General features: G+C 43.0%; 1 protein-coding gene and 1 non-coding gene across 2 annotated transcripts; both read left to right on the forward strand.

Moving 5' to 3' along the window:
* Positions 1-137: 137 nt before the first annotated feature.
* Positions 138-14,478, forward strand: PPAN (peter pan homolog). Its single transcript, XM_060239932.1, has 12 exons — positions 138-257; positions 1,852-2,022; positions 3,367-3,468; positions 4,960-5,010; positions 5,983-6,153; positions 6,945-7,021; positions 8,289-8,396; positions 8,795-8,918; positions 9,180-9,258; positions 10,870-10,999; positions 11,130-11,290; positions 12,069-14,478. Exons 1-12 carry the CDS (start codon positions 240-242, stop codon positions 12,473-12,475), a joined length of 1,599 nt encoding a protein of 532 aa, XP_060095915.1. The 5' UTR covers positions 138-239; the 3' UTR covers positions 12,476-14,478.
* Positions 4,058-4,139, forward strand: LOC132573096 (small nucleolar RNA U105B). The gene has a single exon (XR_009555500.1). It is a non-coding gene; the product is annotated as a small nucleolar RNA U105B (small nucleolar RNA).
* Positions 14,479-18,986: the final 4,508 nt, after the last annotated feature.

The following is an 18,986-nucleotide window of genomic DNA, read 5'->3' on the forward strand; positions in this document are numbered from 1 at the left end:
GCTACGTGTCACATCGAGGGCGGGTCGAGAAATCCGGGGTTTTTTTTTGTTTTGTTTTTTAAACCGCCCTCCGTTTCCCACAAAAGAGCCAGCCGGATGGTTAATTAAGGAGCACAAAGTCGGAACTATTTGGGGCGGGAGCGAGGGGGAACCGGAAGACTGAAAGAGGAGCACGTGAACGAAGATCGCTGGACGTCGCATGGCCGCAGCAAGAGAAACAGAAGGGACGTGTGAGCACAATGGGGCGACTGAGCAAAGTGAGGGGTTTTTTTTGCTTATTTTGTGAGGAAAGAGTGGAAACCTAGGATGACGATCCTAGAATGAATTGAAATTTTAAAAAATAGCTAGTGGTGGTCGGATGGGGGGACTGTGCGGCAAGGGAAAAGGGACTAGAATATTGCATTTCTATCTCGTCCTTTTTTCAAATTCTTCCTTTCTGCTCACCCCCCCCCCCCCCGCGCGGTGTGGTAGGGTAGGCTGCGAGAGAGATTGGGGGGCCGGCCAAACTAGGGTGATTCACTGAGGGGGATTAGAACTAACAGCGTTACTGATGTAACTACACGAATTATAGCAACTTCGGAGGATGGTGGGAGACAGGAGGGCCTGGCGTGACTTTGTTCATGGGGTCACTCGACTGTGCGACTGAACAACAAACTGGTCTCGTACGGTACTAGGACACTGCTTTTCCTAATAATGGATTTAGTATGAGGTTTGGAATTCAATGGGTTTGAGTAGAAGGGCTTTTGAAATGCTGACAGCATGATTGTGGGGGAAAGATTAAGGCATTCTGGTTGAATGTAGTTTTGATAAAGATTTTTATTTTAGTTAAAAATGCACATTGTATAGACTCTAAAGGAATTGCTGTGTGAATTTGTGGCAGAAAAAAAAATCAAATCTTGTGTCATAAATATTAAGATGTTATTCCAGGACAAAATGCAATGGAGTAGAGCTTGTTTTGTCATGGATGGTGGTGGAAAATACTGTCAAATCACAGATGGTGATCCTATAAGGTTTTCAAGGCAAGAGGCATTTAGAGATGGTTTGGTATTGACTGTGTTAATGACCCCAGACTTCCTTAGCGATTTCCCATCCAAGTATAAACCAGGGTTGACCCTACTTAGCTTCTCAGATCTGATGAGACTGGGCTAGCCTGGGCCATATTAGTCTAACATGCAAACCTTTTTAAAACACTAGCTGCTTTATTTTCCTTATGAATTAATATACATCATTCACATTGCCCCCATATTAGTGATTCTCATCTCATTTAAATAGTAGTTTAGTCAAATAGTTCAAATGGCTGAAGCAACTAAGCCAAGTTAGATGCTGCAGGAGAAGCGCTGCTTCTCCCCCACTTGAAGAAAAATCCAAGATTGTTAACCAGTTCTATTACGAAAGGACTGGCTTCTACCCTTGAATGTGGTAGTCAGTTGGACCTGACCGACTGCACCTCCAGAAAAAAAAATGCCAAGAGAATCTTCTTCACACACTGGTACATCTGCCTTACTCAGTTTGCTCTCTTAAACAGGCTTAAATCTTTTAAATCTCAGTAGTTACTTCTGAATAGGATGCCAGACAATCATATCAGTGCTGTTATGGATGTGTCGTGGTGCTTTGAAATTATCAAGGTTCTCAGGTGGCGTGACTGCTTGAAGGGATGATATCCAGAATTATGCATTTCTAAAGTTGCCCTTTGTGCTCTTAAATCCAAATATCAGGTGGTGGGGCTCTTCAGAAAGGGTTATTAGGTAGAGGGGTATGGGGGGTGGGGAGAATGTGAAATGGGACAGTGGTTTTTCAGGAGTACCACTCCATGCTATTCTTAATGTCATTTTCCCCTCTGCTTCCCTGCAGACTAAGAATCAGAAGAAAGAACGTGCAGCAGCCCAGCATCGGTCTCAGGAGGAGTATAGCTCTGTACCTCATTCCTTTGTTTTTCACCGCGGTCATGCTGGCAAAAATCTGCAGCAGCTTATCATGGATGTCCGACGTGTGATGGAGCCGTACACAGCCACTAATCTCAAGGTAGTGTTTTATAGAAAGTATGCACTGAGGAGATTGGAAAAATTGTTTAAGAATAAGGCTGTGCTTAGTGTTGTGGCAAGGAACATACTTCCACATATGATGTCAGTGAACAGTGGTTCAAGATTATTAAAAGAATGTGCAAAAACAAGATGTTGACACATTAGGTTCTAGTGGGATATTTGACAGGATCTGTGAGGGAGATGCAGAAATACTTAATATGTTGACTTTAGCTGAAACGTTGATTGCTTCTCTTTGGATGCAAGATCATTTACCTGAAATTTATGCAGGAAAAAATAGAACTTCAAAGGTCATGAATAAATTAACCGCATATAAAAATCTTTGAAAGAAACAAATGAATGCAAATGTTAAATTTGGAAGAAGATGGCCACTGTTTATAGATTACTGCAGTAGCCAATATAACCCAAAAATTGTTAAGAAGGCTAATTGATATAACAGTGGTAATCTACTTTGTGGAGGAGTATGGAATGTTAATTCTTGTTGGAGTATAGGATTGTTATGTGCCTTCTTGTTATGTGAGACTACTAGGTTTTAATTTAGGAAAATTTTAAAACAAAGTATAAAGGAAGTATAGAAGAAAACCAAGCCTACTGATGGTAAAATATCATCTTGTGCAATAGAATGGAAGGAGGGAAATTGGGGCTTCTGAATTTGAATCTTGGTTCTGAAGGTAATGCAGTCTAATGGTTGTTTGTGAAGATAAAGAATTTATTCTATTTCCTTCCCCCCACCCCAGTCACTAAATGGGATCCTAATGGTCAAATGGAAACTATAGGGAGAAGAGAATGGACTTGGGTCATTTCTGTTCAGGGCCACAGCCAAGTGATTGCAGTCAGTTGTGTTTCCCGAACCTTCTCTCCCTACCATCCATGGGCAAATTTTTTTAGCTCTGTTCCAATTTCTTCATCAGTGTCCAAAGCTTTCGGGCAAAAAGTCTTGGGAAAAAACAAACATTGAATTAATTATACGAATCACTGCTCATGCAACTTGAATCATGTTATCTATAAACCAGTTTGTATGCCTTTAAAGAAAAGCAGTGTATTAGCACTGACAATATTTTTATTTGTGAGAGACAGATGTGTTAGCAGGTGTGCAGTTTTTTGTTGAAATGGCAGATAGGGGAAACAAAATGGAGGCTGTGTTTAACAGACTGATTAAACTACATAGGGCATTTTTGTGAACATTTCAGAAGTACTGCACTCAGATTTTAAAACTATTATTCATCTCTGAAATGTTCCATGGTTCAGGACAATACTCTGTGTGGTTTCATAACCATTGAGGATTTTGTGATTGTAGAGTCTCCTTGCATGGGTCTGTCTCTTTCAGGTGCGAAAGAAAAACACTCTGAAAGATTTTGTGTCTGTGGCTGGACCCTTGGGCATCACTCACTTCTTGGTGTTCACCAAAACTCCAACCACGATCAACCTTGTAAGTAACAAGTGAGGCATTGCTTAGTTCAGGCAACAAGCTGCCTCAGGATTGGGTGGCAAGTCTAGAATTTAAAACACTTTTGGATTGTTCCTGCTTCTTTATTCAGTTTGTCTCTGGATCTCCATGCAGCTTTATTCCTTTCTCCATAGATCTTTCCCTATCATTTTGCCTACTGAAAATATCTTTGCTTTGAGTCATAAAAACCTCAGACTACCTACTTACCTTTGCATTGTAGGGGATTCTAATACATGTTTTAGAGTATACAGTTATTTCATACGTAGCACTGGCCAAGCTTACTGAGCCTTGTAGCCTTCATTTTTACACCTGGAACACACCTGGTACTTTGATTTGCCACACTTGGTGATGGCTGTGTCCAGAAGGGGACAAGCTAATTTTCAGGCAAACTTTCTTTTGAATGCCTAATTGAAGAAGTCCTAATGTCCAAGGAATCTCAGTGTCCCAAAGTACAAAGTTTGAAAACTGCTGTCTTAGATTAGTGCTAGTTCCAAATGCTACAGCCCCCCTCCTTGCTCTGTTCGTACCTAGTGTTCATTGGTTTTGCATGCCCAGGAGGATTCCTTGCTGACCAGATGCAAATGATGACAATGCATTTTGCTGAGTAAAATCTGTGATTCTCACTTCAAAGTAAACGCACTGATGCATCTGGAGCAAACCTGTGCACAGGCAAATACCAAATTAGAGTACACAGTGATTTTATAAAGGATGTATTCTTGGTTGCTTGCCAAAACCCATAATGTAGAGTGGTTGGCTAGAACCACGTCAAGTAAGAATAAACCCCTTCGATATCTTTTCCCATCTATAGGAGTTAATGTAACTGTCACCTGTAACAGTGGCTGCTGCAAGCTGTTGAATGGTATGGCTAGAGATGTAAAATTTCCTGTTTTTTCAGAAAAAAATGGAATTTTTTGGGAAAATTGAAAAAAATGCTACATTACCACTTTTTTTCTTTTCCAGATTGAAAGTCATTCTGTTACTTTAGGAACATAAAGTATGACTACGGACAGTTTTACATGGCATGAAATTATCAGAACTGGCATATTAAAAATATAGTGTATCCAAACAATTATTACAAACAGAATTTACCTTTTCTTAAATACTTGAGCAACACTCTCCTGAGCTGTTTACTAGTTTATGTGGAACAGACAAAAAAACCTCCACAAAACAATTTTTAAAAATCCAGAAGTACCAATTATTCATATTTACTTTCCACAGTATTAAATAAAAATAAAAAAAAATTCATCATGTTAAAATAAAATGTTCCATAATCAATTTCTTTTCTTTTTCTTTTTTTTTCAATTTTCCCAATTTTTTTGGAAAAAGCCAAAAAAGGCTTCCGGAAAAAAACTGGAAAAAACTGCTTTTTTTTCAGAATTTTTCCAGTTTTTTTCCAGGCCTTCACATCTCTAGGTATGGCAGTGGCTATCCTGGATTTCATGTTTTCTACTGCTGTTTTTCTTTCTTTCTTAGAAACTCTTCCGTCTGCCTGGTGGGCCATCCTTAACCTTCAGAGTTACTCAGGTACCCAGCATGGGGTGGTGATGTCCTTGGTGGAGAAGGATAGAAAGGTCTGGAGCTCTCTCTGAAAACCATGTTAGAGGCTATATCTATGACTTTTGTGGCTCCCCCCACATGTGCATTATGCAGGCAACTGAAGCCTAGATCTTTGTATGCTTTCCAGCACCAGAACTCTGGAATGCTCTCCCGGAGGCCGTAAGGGCCCTACGGGATCTACCTACGTTCCGCAGGTCCTGTAAGACCGAATTGTTTCAACAGGCCTTCGATATCTAACTGAGAGAGAGCTGCCACTGGACATCACATAGAGCACCAAGTAGAGTACTGGTGGTCACCACCGAATTTTCAGAACCGCCTATATTGTACTGTATTAACACAGCACCATGAAATGGTTTTAAATAATTTAAATATGTAATTATGTTTTATATGTTTTATTGGTTTTAATGGTAGTAATGTAATGTTGTGAGCCGCCCTGAGTCCTCTTGCGGAGAGGGTGGGATATAAGCTTAATGAAATAAATAAATAATAATAAATTTATCAAAGTACAGATTTTTGTTAACACAATCTGAAAGTCTGCTAAGAAAAACAGAATTATTGAGTCTATCAAAATGCTAATTGGCCCAGCCCTGTGCAATTTCTCTTATATAGCATACATTATGCTGGTGTTTCCAGGGATCAGTGGGAATCATGTGACTCGCCTGGCTTCTAAGCAGACACCCCTCCCCCATTTTCAAGCACATCTGCCCTAAGGGCTAGAAATGTGTACTTTTTTAAAATATGGAAACTGAGCATTTCAGGAAGCTGAACCCTGCCCAGTGTGATATCCTGTGCTCCTTCAAAATAATGGCTTCTGTACAGCCCTGGCTGAGTTCCTTCTGGAAAGAGACTTCTGGATTTCAGGGTTTACAGGACTGTGGTGTTTCTCCCTCAGCAGAGCTCCTTTTCTCTGCTGTGTAACCCCTCTGCTCCTCTCTTCAGTATTCGCTCATCAAGGATGTGGTGTCATCCCTGAAACGGCATCGGATGCATGAGCAGCAGTTCACCCACCACCCACTCTTGATACTCAACAACTTTGGCCTCCAAGGCATGCACATCAAGGTCATGGCCAGCATGTTCCAGAACATGTTCCCTTCCATCAATGTCCACAAGGTGAGTGTGTCCTAGCTTGGAGATTGTGCAGAGCCAAGCTGTTGGCTGTGTTCTGCTGCTCAGGTTTATCTGGGCTTTGAATTCTGTGTCATATGCACCCCAACTGTGCCTTGTTGTGTCAAGAAAATGTGTATTTACCATGGGTGCATCCCACCAAAGATTATCCCATGTTTTTGAAGCAGACCTATTGAAGTATATGACATTGAGAGGGTGTGGGTGGGTTCTTATTGAGATGGTAAACCTGTGGTCTGGGCCATACAAGTTCAGACTGCTGTGCCTTGTGTGCTGGTGAGGAGACTAGGCTTGAAGATGCTAGCTTTCTATACAGAAGGTATCCTTTTGGTCAGAAGGAGAATGCAGCCTGAAATGATACTGTCAAGATGCAGATTCTTTTCTCAGCAAGAACTAGATAAATCACTGACCCAAGTTCACTTGGAGAGCTATGTATCTGAGCAGGGATTTAAACTTTGGTTTCTTCACTATGCTCATATTTGGGAGTGCATCCCATTTTCTCTTGGACTGAGCAGCTTTGCCCATCACATATAAAACTAGCCAGAAGAGTGTGTGTGAAAGAGATTTTCAGATCTTGTCTGGCTGCTGGCACCACATTTGTTTTGAAAGCAAACCTACTGTGTTCCCTGTTCTGCTTTATTGCTCTATGCTCTTTATTGGTCTAAGCAGGAGAGGCAGGAGGAAACCTCATCTCAGACTACCTAAAATGCTAGTTAAGAGAAGGATCTTCTCCCTGTTATAGGTCTTGTTTCTCATGTTACGTATTGCTTGTCCCCCAGGTTAACCTGAATGCCATCAAGCGCTGCGTATTGATCAGCTATGACCCAGACAGCCAGACTCTTGAATTCCGTCACTAGTAAGTTTTTTTTAAGTTCTGCTGATAGGTCAAAACTAGGTGTGTGTCTAGAAAGGAGGATCAGCCAGCATGTCAAGCCACTTCTGTAAGATGCCTAAACTGACTTAAGAACCAGCAGTTCATTGCTGACACACCACCTGCTTGTCACATTTTTATCTTACCCTTACTCAAGACAGCTCAGGTGTTGTATATGCTGACTTCCTCCTCCATTTTATCCTCACATACACTATTTGTCTAGGTTTACTCAGTCAGCTTCTAGACTGAGTGAAGATTTCAACAAAGGTCTCCCAAATTCTGCTCTGTCATTTAACCAATACAGTACAGCAGTATACCTGTGGTATGCATGGTTTTAAAGTGTACTTTCATGCTTGTAGAAATGCCCACCATGTTGCTTTGTTTGGAGGAAAGTAGTCCATCTTCAGGTTAGAGCAGATTATTCCACTTATTCTCACAACAGATCTGTGAGGTAGTTTAGACTCTGGTCACCCTAGGGGCTGAGTAGTGAACCCAGGTTCCAGACACTGCCCACTACTCTGCCTTGGCACTACTGCATATAAAAGACTGTATGTGTGCACAGGAACAGGAAAATTCCCATCCTAGTCATGAGCTGGGTGCAAATGATGGCAATGTAGTCTGCTGATGTCTTTGATTTTATTTTGAAGTAAAATAAGCTCTGATGCACCCATGTGATTGAAAATAGAAGGCAGTGCTGTCTGATGGACTCCAGACTTTGTGTGCTGTTTTTTGCTTTTGGATTTCTCTGGAAAACTGAGAAGTTCATCCCTCGGCTTCTCTTTATCACACTTGTCCTTGTCAGAGTCTACAGACAGTTATAACATTGCCAGGCTTTGGTGTGTTTAATTGGATGCAACCAAAATCAAAGGTGCTCTTCTGTTACACCCCATTTCAGTTGAGCCACATACATTCCTAGAATGATTCCCACTATCAGCAGGAGGCCAAGTTGTAGTATGAAAGTCATTTCTGCTAACATAGGATCAAGGAAATAAAAACATCTCCTCCACCTCATGGTCATCTTATCTTGCTCAAGACTGCTTTCCTATAAAGCTGCCATGTGCTGAGTTGGACCACTGGTCCATCTAGTCCAGCAGCTGTGTTAGCTGGGATCCTGGAGGCTGATGTTGAATTTGGGACCCTGGGCATGGAAAGCATCTGTTTAGTCCAGAGCTCCCTCCCTCTTCCCTCAGCACTGGCATACCTGTCTTCCTGAATCCTCACAGATACCCTTCCCACTTCTGGTGTTTTGCAGCAGTTTGAAAGTGGTGCCTGTAGGAATGAGCAAAGGGCTAAAGAAGTTCCTGCAGGAAAAGTTTCCCAACATGAGCCGCCTTCAGGACATCAGTGAGCTGTTGGTCAAGTAAGAGATTTGCTCTGGGTTAAGGCCAGGTTGCTCCTGAGTACTTGAGTGAGGATGGTTGATTTTCAGTGGGGCTATGGGGGGAGTGACTTCCTAGTAGGAGGGGAAGGGGAGGCTGCAACATGTGCTTCATGCCCTGTTCCATTAGCCGGTGACTCCTGTCCTTTATGTCGACTCCCTTTTTCTATTCTGCTGAAACTTCTCTTGACCCAAAATGTCTCTTATTTTGCTTCCTGCTGTTGCTTCCCCCTCCCTCCCCCCTCCCCATTCTTGCTTTCTGTACCATTCCTCTGCCTTTCCTCTGGCCTGTGTCTGTTGTTTTGTGTTATATACAATACCTCATTCTTAGTAAAGAACATTCTTTACATTCTTATTTTGTTTCCCTCCCCACAACATAGAGATATTGCCCTTTCTGAAAGCGAAGCTGAGCAGGATGGCAGTCACAACATCACAGAGCTGCCCCAGGCTTATGCAGGCCGTGGGAACATGAAATCTGAACAGAGTGCAGTACGCCTCACTGAGGTCAGTCACAGGTCCCTGTGCTTGCTGATGAGGTGGTGGTGGTGGTGGTGGGTGTAATGGGTTCAGCGCAAGGCTTGGCAAATGTGATGGAAAACTGATAGCTTGCTGCTGTTGCTGCCGCCTCGGACATTCTGGTCCATCTCTCTAGAAGTAGATTGACATAAGATTTCCCAGATTTCTGCAAGTTACTTTGTTTTGTGCCTGAGGGATGTATCTGCACTTCTGTTCCCTAATTGGTTTCTGTGTCTTCTCCCTATCCAGATTGGCCCTCGTATGATGCTGCAACTCATTAAGGTGGAAGAAGGCTTAGGCCAGGGCAACGTGCTGTATCACAGCTTCAGTGAGTATCTTGGGCCTTCTTCCACATAAATCCCTTTCACCAAGAAGATGAGGAAACAGTGATTGTTTGTAGAGCCCTGGCTTTGTGAACAGTAGTACCATAAAGGCCTGCCCAGCCCTTAGAGCTGGGCAAATGGGAAAGGAGCCTAAAGGAAAAAGGAATCTAATTTCTCTTAGCAGAAGGAAGAGGTGGGGGAAGCACAACACAGGTCTGTCTTGGAGGAGCTTCCATGCATTTTATGGGCCTATTTGTAGCAGTCTAGGGCAGGGGTGGTCAACAGTAGCTCTCCAGATATTTTTTTTGCCTACAACTCCCATCAGCCCCAGCCATTGGCCATGCTGGCTGGGGCTAATGGGAGTTGTAGGCAAAAAAAATCTGGAGAGCTATCATTGGCCACCCCTGGTCTAGGGTAATGGGTCTCAGAGTTTTCCATAGGTTTTCAAGAGCGGGGAGCTGAAAAAGAGTGGAAAGAGCCAACACTCCATGGCCTAGGGGCACTTGATTTGTCTCTTGTGCTCCAGGCCTTAATTGGCTTTGTAAACAAGGCTTACACAACTCATATCCCTCTAGGTCACTTGTGAGTTGCTGGTAGCTCTATGGGCTTGTTGGCTGTTTAGCCTAGGAAAAGGTGGGTAAGGGAAGATTTGATAGTGGTCTTTTAAAGTTATGCATGGTGTGGAGAGAGTGGATGGGTGACATTTTCTCTCCTGTAATACCAAAGGATGAGAAGCCAAAGGATGAGAAATACAAGAGAGAGAAAAGACTTGCTGTCACAGATGAGGACATGGCTGTCAATTTGGAAGGCTTTAAAAGGGAACTGGACAAATTCATGGATGATGGGGCTCAGTGGCTACTAGTCATGATGGATGTCTACTCCCAGTACTAGAGGCAGTATGTCTCCTTATACGCATTGCTGGGGAGCACACGCAGGATGATGCTTTTTCAGTCTTCCTGCCTGCTGGCTTCTTAGAGGCAGCTGGTTGGCTGCTATGAACAAAATGCTGGACTTGGCTGGCCTCTGGTCTGATCCAGCATGGCTCTTCTTATGGCATGATGCAGACTTTAATAGTGGGCCCAAGTTCACAGGCTGTAAAAGTAAAGATGAATCCCAAGCTTGAGAAGGCCACTGGTACATACAGTCGCACCAGCCTTTTCATGGTGGCTCTCCCAAGTGGCACTGAGAACCAGTGAATTGAGACAGTTTGGGTGGGGGATTTGAAGCTCACAGGCATTTTTGCATTGCATCAATGAGTTATCCTAAGAAATCCTTGTATAAATACATCCTGTAATGTTGGAGCATTCATCCCTGCCAGGTCTTTGCTTTCTGAATTTCAGTTCTCTTAAGAGGGTTTCTTAGGGAAGTGACTGCTAATGTGAAAATGTTTCCACTTCTTGCCTGGGACAAATGGTTCTGTGGCAGTCTTTCACTGTTTCCACTGGGATCAAAACCACCCTTCAGAGGCTGGTGATTTAATCTGCAAAACAGATTATGCCCACCTGTATTCTTTGTTGGTTCAGACAGGCAGCCAAGACTGAGGGGGTAAACTGTGTGTCTTTCTTGCCTTGTGTGACTTTACACCCGCTCCAATCAATGCTGACTCCTACCTACAGTTCACAAGACTGAGCAAGAGATCCAGGAGGCCCTAGTGAGGAAAGAAGAGAAGTTACAGCTGAAGGCTGAGCGCCGCCACAAGCAGGAGGCAGATGTGGCACGTAAGCAGGAACAGAGAGCAGCTCACAGGTGAGAGCAGGGGGGATTTGATGTTGGCACAGCTTTTGTCCCAGCATGCTTAAAGCCAAGACCCACATTTTGGGTGTGTGGGAGGGGTTGGCCTGTATGTTTGATAGTGTTACTGACTTGGGGGCTGTAGGAAGAAGAGTCTGGAGGGGATAAAGAAAAAGAAGCAGCAAGCAGAGGGAGGTGACAGTGATGCAGAGGATCCTGGGATGCAGGAGGACCAGAATGTGGATGAACCATCAGATGATGACACAGAATATTATCGTCAGGAAGTGGGAGAAGAGCCTGATGAAGGTTGGTGTCAAATGCTATTTTTGATGAGAGGGGATGGAACCTTCAGTTGGGAAAAAACTGAGGCCCCCCCCCCCCCAATAAATAAATAAATAAATAAATGTTTTGATGCATCCAGAAGAGAAGGGGTGTGAAATCCATGTACATTCATTTTCTCAGTCATTTGTTTGGGATTTTCTGCTTGCAGCTTTTGTTGAGTGCTTAGTATAGCCTTCCAAAACTTTTGGTTCTAGCTTGGCCTTCACAAACAGCTGAATAAAGCAGAAACAAGATGTCAGTCACTTGTGATAGTTTTTGTCTGTAGTGTTTTAGCATAGTTGCCTTGTATAGTTTTTAATTTGTGTTAGCTGCCTGGAAGTAGCCTTCAACCTCTTCAACATTAGTGCTCACATTTACCCCTAACCCTGGACACACTTTTAATTTTCATAGTTATATATGTCTGCATGTGCAAAGGAAAATCTAGATGCAAAGGAAAATCTAGGAGGGCTTCAGAATTGTATAGAAGAGAGGTTAGTAGGAGCAGGGTTTTTTCTATCTTTGTAATGCTGTGATTTGAAAACCTGCCTCTACTAAAATTCCTTCTTTTGCACAATAATGAAAGGGACAGCAGCTCCATTCTCCATTTGCATCTGATCCCATCTTTCTTCCTACTGCTCTTCAAAAAATCACTAGTGATGATGTTGGGGTGCAACCCACTTGTGGATCCCAACTTGCTGTTGTTGCAACTGTGCCTGTCCTTGCCACTTCCTTACTGATGCTGTCCTTGCTGAACCCACTCTAGATTTGTTCCCACAAAGCACCAAGAGAAAACAAGGCCTAGGCCAATCCACCAATCCACGGAAAAGATGTAAATACTCCCGCTCTGCAGATGATCCAAACCGAGCCCCCACAGGCACAAGTGCAACGGTGAAGCACAAGAAGATTCCACAGCCCGGGCAGGGCTGGCAGCCAAGAGACTCGCCTGATCTCAGAGAGCAGCGGCAGAATGCAAGACAGCATGGAAGAGCACGGAATGCCAATCGGAAGCAAGCCCGAGGCCCAGGGCAGCACCACACTAAGCAGCGGTGTGGCTCAAGGCCTCAGGGGCGCTGGAGGCAGGGCAAGCCTGGACTGCTGAGGAAGCAGGCGCCAAAGGGAAAAGGAGCCTTCAGAAAGCAGAGACGTTCGGGGAGGAAAGGGCCAGTGTAGTGCTTTGGGACTGTCCTTTTACTTGGTTTTGGTTTTTTCTGTAATATACAGGCTTCCCAGGTTGCTTGTGTGTGTGTCTATTTTGGGCTTGCCTCATTGCTGTGCAGAGCATAAACAGGCTTATATCTGTGGGATGGGTTGTAGGTAGATGCTGGCTAGAAGTGGCAGCTGACTGGGTTCATATGACAGTTACTACAGATGAGACACAGGCGTAGGACAGTGAAGAAAATAGATTACAGCTAGAACTAGCAGTTTATGCAGGTGTGAATCTTTGATCTATGCTACCTTTGTCTCTTTCCTCTTCCCACTCCCAACCCTCCATTGCTATTTGATTGACCTCATGTATGGCAGAAGTGCTGATTTACTTGGTCAGGCAAGAGGGTACTTTCCTATAAGTGTATGCCACCTGCCCATCTAGACAGCAGGACAGGATTACAAGAGCAAGCCCCAACTGTAGCCAGCCCATTCAATATATTGAGGAAATCAGCATACCAAGAAACACCCAAGGTCCTTACTCCAGCAGCCGCTGTGGCTGGGAATTTCCAAGTGTGCTGTTGCAACAGAGCTTGTGCGTGTGAAGTAATTCACTTAGGATATATTTTTTAGCATCTCTAATGATGTTTGCCTAGAGCTTTCAAAACTCAGAGCAATGTTCTTTGGAAGCATTTGGAGACGCTGCTCACAGTTGGCAGCCAAACCTAAATTTGACCAAAGTGGTAATTCTATGTATGTCATATTTATTTATTTAGAATATGCTTACCTGAATGTAAGTCTTGCTAAGTTCACTGGGGTTTCTGTCAAACATGCATTGTTTTTTTAAAAGTCTAGGCCTCAGAATGATTACCTGCCTATCTCACTCCTGCCTAGAATGAATCCTGATTGTAGAGGGTTGTCTCCTTTTACAGATTTTTTAGGATGTGATACAGCCAACTTCCCTCACTTCTTTCTTGAGTTGTATCTGATTTATTTTCTACTTTCCCCATTAATTTTGTTAGATTAAATTATCTTGGGCCAGTTACTCTCAACCTAGTCTACCTCACAGGATTAGTGGAAGGATCCAATGGGGAAAGGAGGATTTATGTACATTACTGTGAGTTCCTTGGGCAATTGGGGAGATTAAAAAAATACTCCGTCAGTACACTGTTGTTTCCAATGTACCTGTATTCTATGGCCTGTGTCAGGTTTTAACTATAGCCCACCTAACACTATTATCTGTTGCAAAGATTCTGACAGCTTTGTTCTTGGAGCATCTGATAGGCTTGTGAACATTCTGTGCCACCAGGTCAGCCATGTGGTGGTAGCAATTTTACTGCTACACTAAAATGTAGCAGTTTTAAAAATCCAAAGCATTGCAGCCACACAAGAAGAACCAGCGGTTCCTAGAAAATGGATAAGTCACAGTTTGCAAAAAACAATCTAGGAAGTAAAGGCAAAAAGGATGAGGGTAAAAAAGACCAATAGTAATTGAGGATGAAATGAGAAATCTTTCTTGTGTCCAAGACTCAGGAAATTCTCTTATTTGGACTTTTCCAGAGGAAGTACTGGTAACTTAAAACATGCACTCTTATCAAGAAGGGCTAAATATCCTCTCTATTTTAGTGTATTTCTTTTTTTGGAATAGTATATTGGAATAGTTAATACAATGAATATGGAAATTTGTTTCTTTGATGTAACACAGCACCCCACGTCAAAGGAGGAAAGGATGCTGTTGGCTAACCACGAATGGAACATTACAGCAGAGTCTCAATTACTCTTAACAATTTGGCTCCTACTTTGACATATTTATTGCTCTGGTGCCCCCCCCCATTAAATCTAAGCATATTGTGGCCTAACTATACTAGTTTTTGGCATTTAGCCTTTGCATATGTCAAAACATCTTCAATGTTGAATGCTAATTTGCTGTTCACCTGTGTAAAGGCATCTGCCTATATATATGAAACAGTTGCTTCCATTTCTATGTATCTGAGAAAGCTCAATCTTGAGTAAAGTTTTGTTGGTCTTAATGGTGCTACTGGGCTCAAAATTTGTTCTGCTTCAGACCAACATGGTGGTCCATCTTAAAACACTCCAGTACTTGCTTCTGTATTACATATGTTTTTATATGCAGCCTTTCAATTAAAAAAATCAAGGTGTATTACAAATTTATACTACAGAAAACAATTAAAATGCACATATAAATCATGATCCCGCACTGTTATGAGAAAAATAAAGCCCCTCCAGAATTTTAAGGAAGACCTGCTGTGAGGGAATCAGATGTCTCAGTGGCCTGATAAATAGAAATAGTCATGTTCCTGGTCCTAATTGCATGCACATCTGAACTTGAATATAGATCGAAGATTTCAACTTTGATTGTAAGGAAGGGGCTAACTAGAAGTTGTATGCAAATATATGTAATTGAGACATAAGGCCATAATAGAGACATAATGGCAATAAACAAATGGCGATGTGTTATAATGAGAATTTAGGAAGATCCCTCCAGATTCCCCAAAGAACTGATTCCAGCCTCTTGATAAGGAATAGAACAGGTTTGTGCAGACCTGCAGCTTGGGTCTAGAGACTCTTAAGAGCAACAGCTCCAGCTGCCATCTTCACATCCATCACACTACTTTTTGTTCCCAGACACCATCAGGAGGCAGATGGCTTCACCTCCAAATATCAACTCTCCTAACTACTTTGTCTCCTCCTGCCACTTGTCTGCTTTCTCTCTCAGGCAGAGCCAGGGCTGAGCGATCATGGCTTGGAGGACAATGTAACAGCACTGCTATTGTCCAACTTGTTGCCCTCCTGGCTTTTATGGTTGGCAGTGGCTTCTGCTGTCATCCACCTTTCTCCTCCCACTCCAGTCTGCAGATCCTGCTTCTCCACCCACCTGCTCTCCATTCCTGCACAGTTCATTTGCTACCAATGGCTGTATTCACTGTTGCCCTTGTAATCCTTACTAAAGTTCTTATGCACCCCCCATGGCACCCAAGTGTTATGCAGTTGTTTTCATTTATACAATCTGCACTGTTCCCTCATTTGTTTTTTAAAACTACCCTTTTTTGTATTTGAGATTTTTCTGTAAACTTGGACAATCCCCAGAAAAATTCATCACCTTTATACGACCATAATTTGTGGATTTATTAATCCACGTATCCAGACTTGATGGCCCACAAGGACTTGAGGGGGCCAGCTCATTTTGCTCTCCTCCACTTTCCTTTTTCTGTTGCCTGAAATTGCCCATTAGGGTTGCCAAGTCCAACTCAGGAAATATCTGGAGACTTTGGTTGTGGAAAAGACTTTTCTATTCCCTAAATAAATAAAAATACAGCATTTAATTCCTCTGAATACAGTCTTAATCTCCCCATCTTCTCTCTCTCTTTTTGCCTACCTTGGCAGCTGCACTTCCACTAAATGAAAGTGAAATTTGTCATATCCCCACAAGTCCCCTTGTTGTGCTTTGGAAGCATTTCCAAGCATGGCTTTTTTTAAGGGACATGCACATACACTCACAAAGCAGCCAAAATAAAGTTTGCAAGCCCACACTTTTGCGATTTCACTGGCAATTTACTCATGGGAATTGCTGCATGTAACAATCTACTGCATTTCAACCGACGTCTTCAGATGGGAACAGGAAAGGAGAACAGCCTAGGGCAGGGGTGTCAAACATGCAGCCTGGGGGCCACATCAGGCCCCTGGAGGGGTCCTATCAGCCCCTCTGAGCAACTGGCTGTCATCTGCTTCCTTTTCCCTCTCTCGATTCCATCTGCATCACAGCTTGCCTTGCCAGGCTTGCTCAATTGCATAGGAACAAAGCTTCTATTTTCTCCATTGGCTAAGGCTCCTCCCTTGGGGAGGAGGGTGGAGGGGTAGCTTACTCTGCTAGGCTCTCTCAATCGCACAGCAGAGCTACTGAGCCAAAAAGAAGGAAAACTTTGCCCAGTTCCGTGGATCACACAGGAGAGATACAAAGCACCTTTAAGACTGTGTGCTAATGTTTTAAGCAAGTTTCATTTAAGTTTTTTAAAATCTTTAATTGTGTTTGACTGTGTCCTTTATAAAGTTTATATCTCTGCTACCTTGGCATTACACTATGACACCCATGGCCCGGCCTGACAAGGTGTCATTTATGTCAGATCTGGTCCTCAGAACAAATAAGTTTGACACTCCTTGCCCTAGGGGAGTGCGTGTGTGGGGTTTTCTTCTATGCGATAATCAGGTTAAAATAAAGTGAGTTCAGTCAGTTCTGAATCAACCAAGAACAAGCAAGAAGAAACCGTCACAAACAGCACAGGCACGTAGCTCATTATATACCCTCTGGCCATGGTTAACCATGCCCCCCAGCAGGCAACAGTTACTCCTGTTGGCTCACTCCAGAGTCCTTCATTTGCATCCCTTTGTTACATGCCTAGCATTATGCTTGGACAGTTCTTCCAGGCTTCAGGATCCTGGTTTGCAAGGAGTGCCTGTCTCAAGCTCAGGCAACAAGATATAACACAGGTTCTAGCCAGCTTTTTCCTATCCATTTTACTATAGAAACAACTTCTGAAGTGAATGCAAAGAGGGACTCTGCTTTCTGCCTTTCTCACAGCTTCACACGCTTGTGGCTCTGCTTGCTTGCTTGCTCACTCTGCCCCCTGCTTTCCTGCTGCTGTGATTTAAAGGCACACACATGTTCCAAAACACAAACAGTTGCAAGCATCTTATAAGCTTGCTGAAGTTTAAAGGCATATGGTGGCTACTGGGGTGGGCCTTTCCCCCACCGGCCAGCTGGCTGGCGGTGGGGAGGAACCTGCAAAATCGGGATCCCCTGCTGTGACCTGGGGACTGGCAAGCCTATATGTCTATACCTGCTCGCTCCTCTTCCTGCTTACTGTTTTTTCTATCCACCAGTCAACCTACCCTTATTTGCACCCCCCCTCCTGTATTCAACTTGTTTTCCTCCCTCACCCTGGCAGCCTCTCCCTTCAGAAAAATCTAGCTAAATTGTACAGTGCTGGCCGTTGGGCTAGGCCCAGTGGTGCAGTGGTGAAACTGAGGACATGCAGAGGGCACCTCATTTCCCCCACATTATTTCCTGCCTCTAGCAACACCTTTCCCTACTTCCTTTCCACCAACCAAACCACCAAATTTTATGTTTGATTAATTGTTGGAAGCTGCCCTGAGCCATTTGTGGGAAGGGCGGGATATAAATCTCAAATAAATAAATAAATAAATAAATAAACCTTTTTATCGCCAGCTGTATTTATTTATTTATTACATTTATACCTTGCCTTTCTCCACAATGGAAAACCAAAGCATTTTCCTCTCCTCCATTTCATCCTCACAATGACCTTATAAGGTAGGTTAGGGTGAATGTGTGTGACTGATCCAAGGTCACCCAGTGAGCTTCCAGGACAGTGACAAACCTGGGTCTTCCAGATCCTTGTCTGAAACTAACCACTATATCGCACCCACTTTCACTGGGTGAATTCTGTTGAATAGAAGCAGGCAGCAGGACGAGTGACTCATGCAGGTTGCCTGGTGATTGCTGCTAGGCATGGCCCCAGTGAGTCCTCTGTTAAAGGTCAAAATGGCCCTGGAAAGGACCTTGCATCCTCCCCGTCTTTTACTAAAAGATATCAAGTCTTGAAGACTGGCAGTAGAGTTCTGGCTGCCTATCAATTGCTACGTAGGATATTTATTTCATAAAGCTACAGCGGCTGCTTCTATAATTTTGGGGAAAATTTTCTCCCCCTCTTTTTTTTTTTAGATTTCAAGGTGGGGTTTTTTTGTTTTGTTTTGTTTGCAAACGTGGGACATTTTTCAGCTTTGTAGAAAGATTTGTCTTGTCTGTTCATGGCTTCCCTCACTGGATTTATATATCCAAAGATTTGACCATGTTGAGAATTACGGTAGATATTTAAACAAGGTTACATGGAAAGATGTTTGCGTTCAGAACTCTTCCTGAAAATAAGCATCTCGAAATTCAGGGAATATGTGTGTTTATCAGGCTTCTGAAAGCATTGTTATAGTTAAGGGTATTGTACTATGAGATTAGTGCTTTTATGAACTTTAGGGAGTTGACCGGCAGGCCAACTCGTTTTGTGAACATTTAGCATGAATAAGAATAAATAATAATAATAAATTTTTTATTTATACCCCGCCCTCCCCGACGAAGCAGGCTCAGGGCGGCCAACTCACACAAGTGATATGAAAAATTTACTTGGAAAAAAAATTTCATGCACAGTATCTATCTCACACTAATCTTACTGTTATCAACTCCAGCTTTTAGGACAGATGAAAAACTGGCAGGACCGAAGTCCCCAGTGAGTATGAAGTGTGAGATCCCAAATTTTGTATTGGTGGGCACTATGTGATCACAGAAATAAAAATAAATGTAGCAAGAATCAGATTTGACTTCGGTTCTGCGCCTATTGAAGTAAAAAGCAAAGCATCAGTGGAATCACGATCAGGCTTTAGGAATGCCAGTGGAAACAAACTTTGCATACCTCCTCTTGTGACGGGGAGGAGAATCTTGCTTGAAAGAGGA

Source organism: Heteronotia binoei, chromosome 5, assembly GCF_032191835.1.
Source record: "Heteronotia binoei isolate CCM8104 ecotype False Entrance Well chromosome 5, APGP_CSIRO_Hbin_v1, whole genome shotgun sequence".
Classification (NCBI taxonomy): Eukaryota; Metazoa; Chordata; class Lepidosauria; order Squamata; family Gekkonidae; genus Heteronotia; species Heteronotia binoei.

Coding starts and splice junctions, on each gene's coding strand:
- PPAN (XM_060239932.1), top strand. Junction 7,022..8,288: donor ACTCTTGAATTCCGTCACTA/GTAAGTTTTTTT, acceptor GGTGTTTTGCAG/CAGTTTGAAAGTGGTGCCTG. Junction 8,397..8,794: donor ATCAGTGAGCTGTTGGTCAA/GTAAGAGATTTG, acceptor CCCACAACATAG/AGATATTGCCCTTTCTGAAA.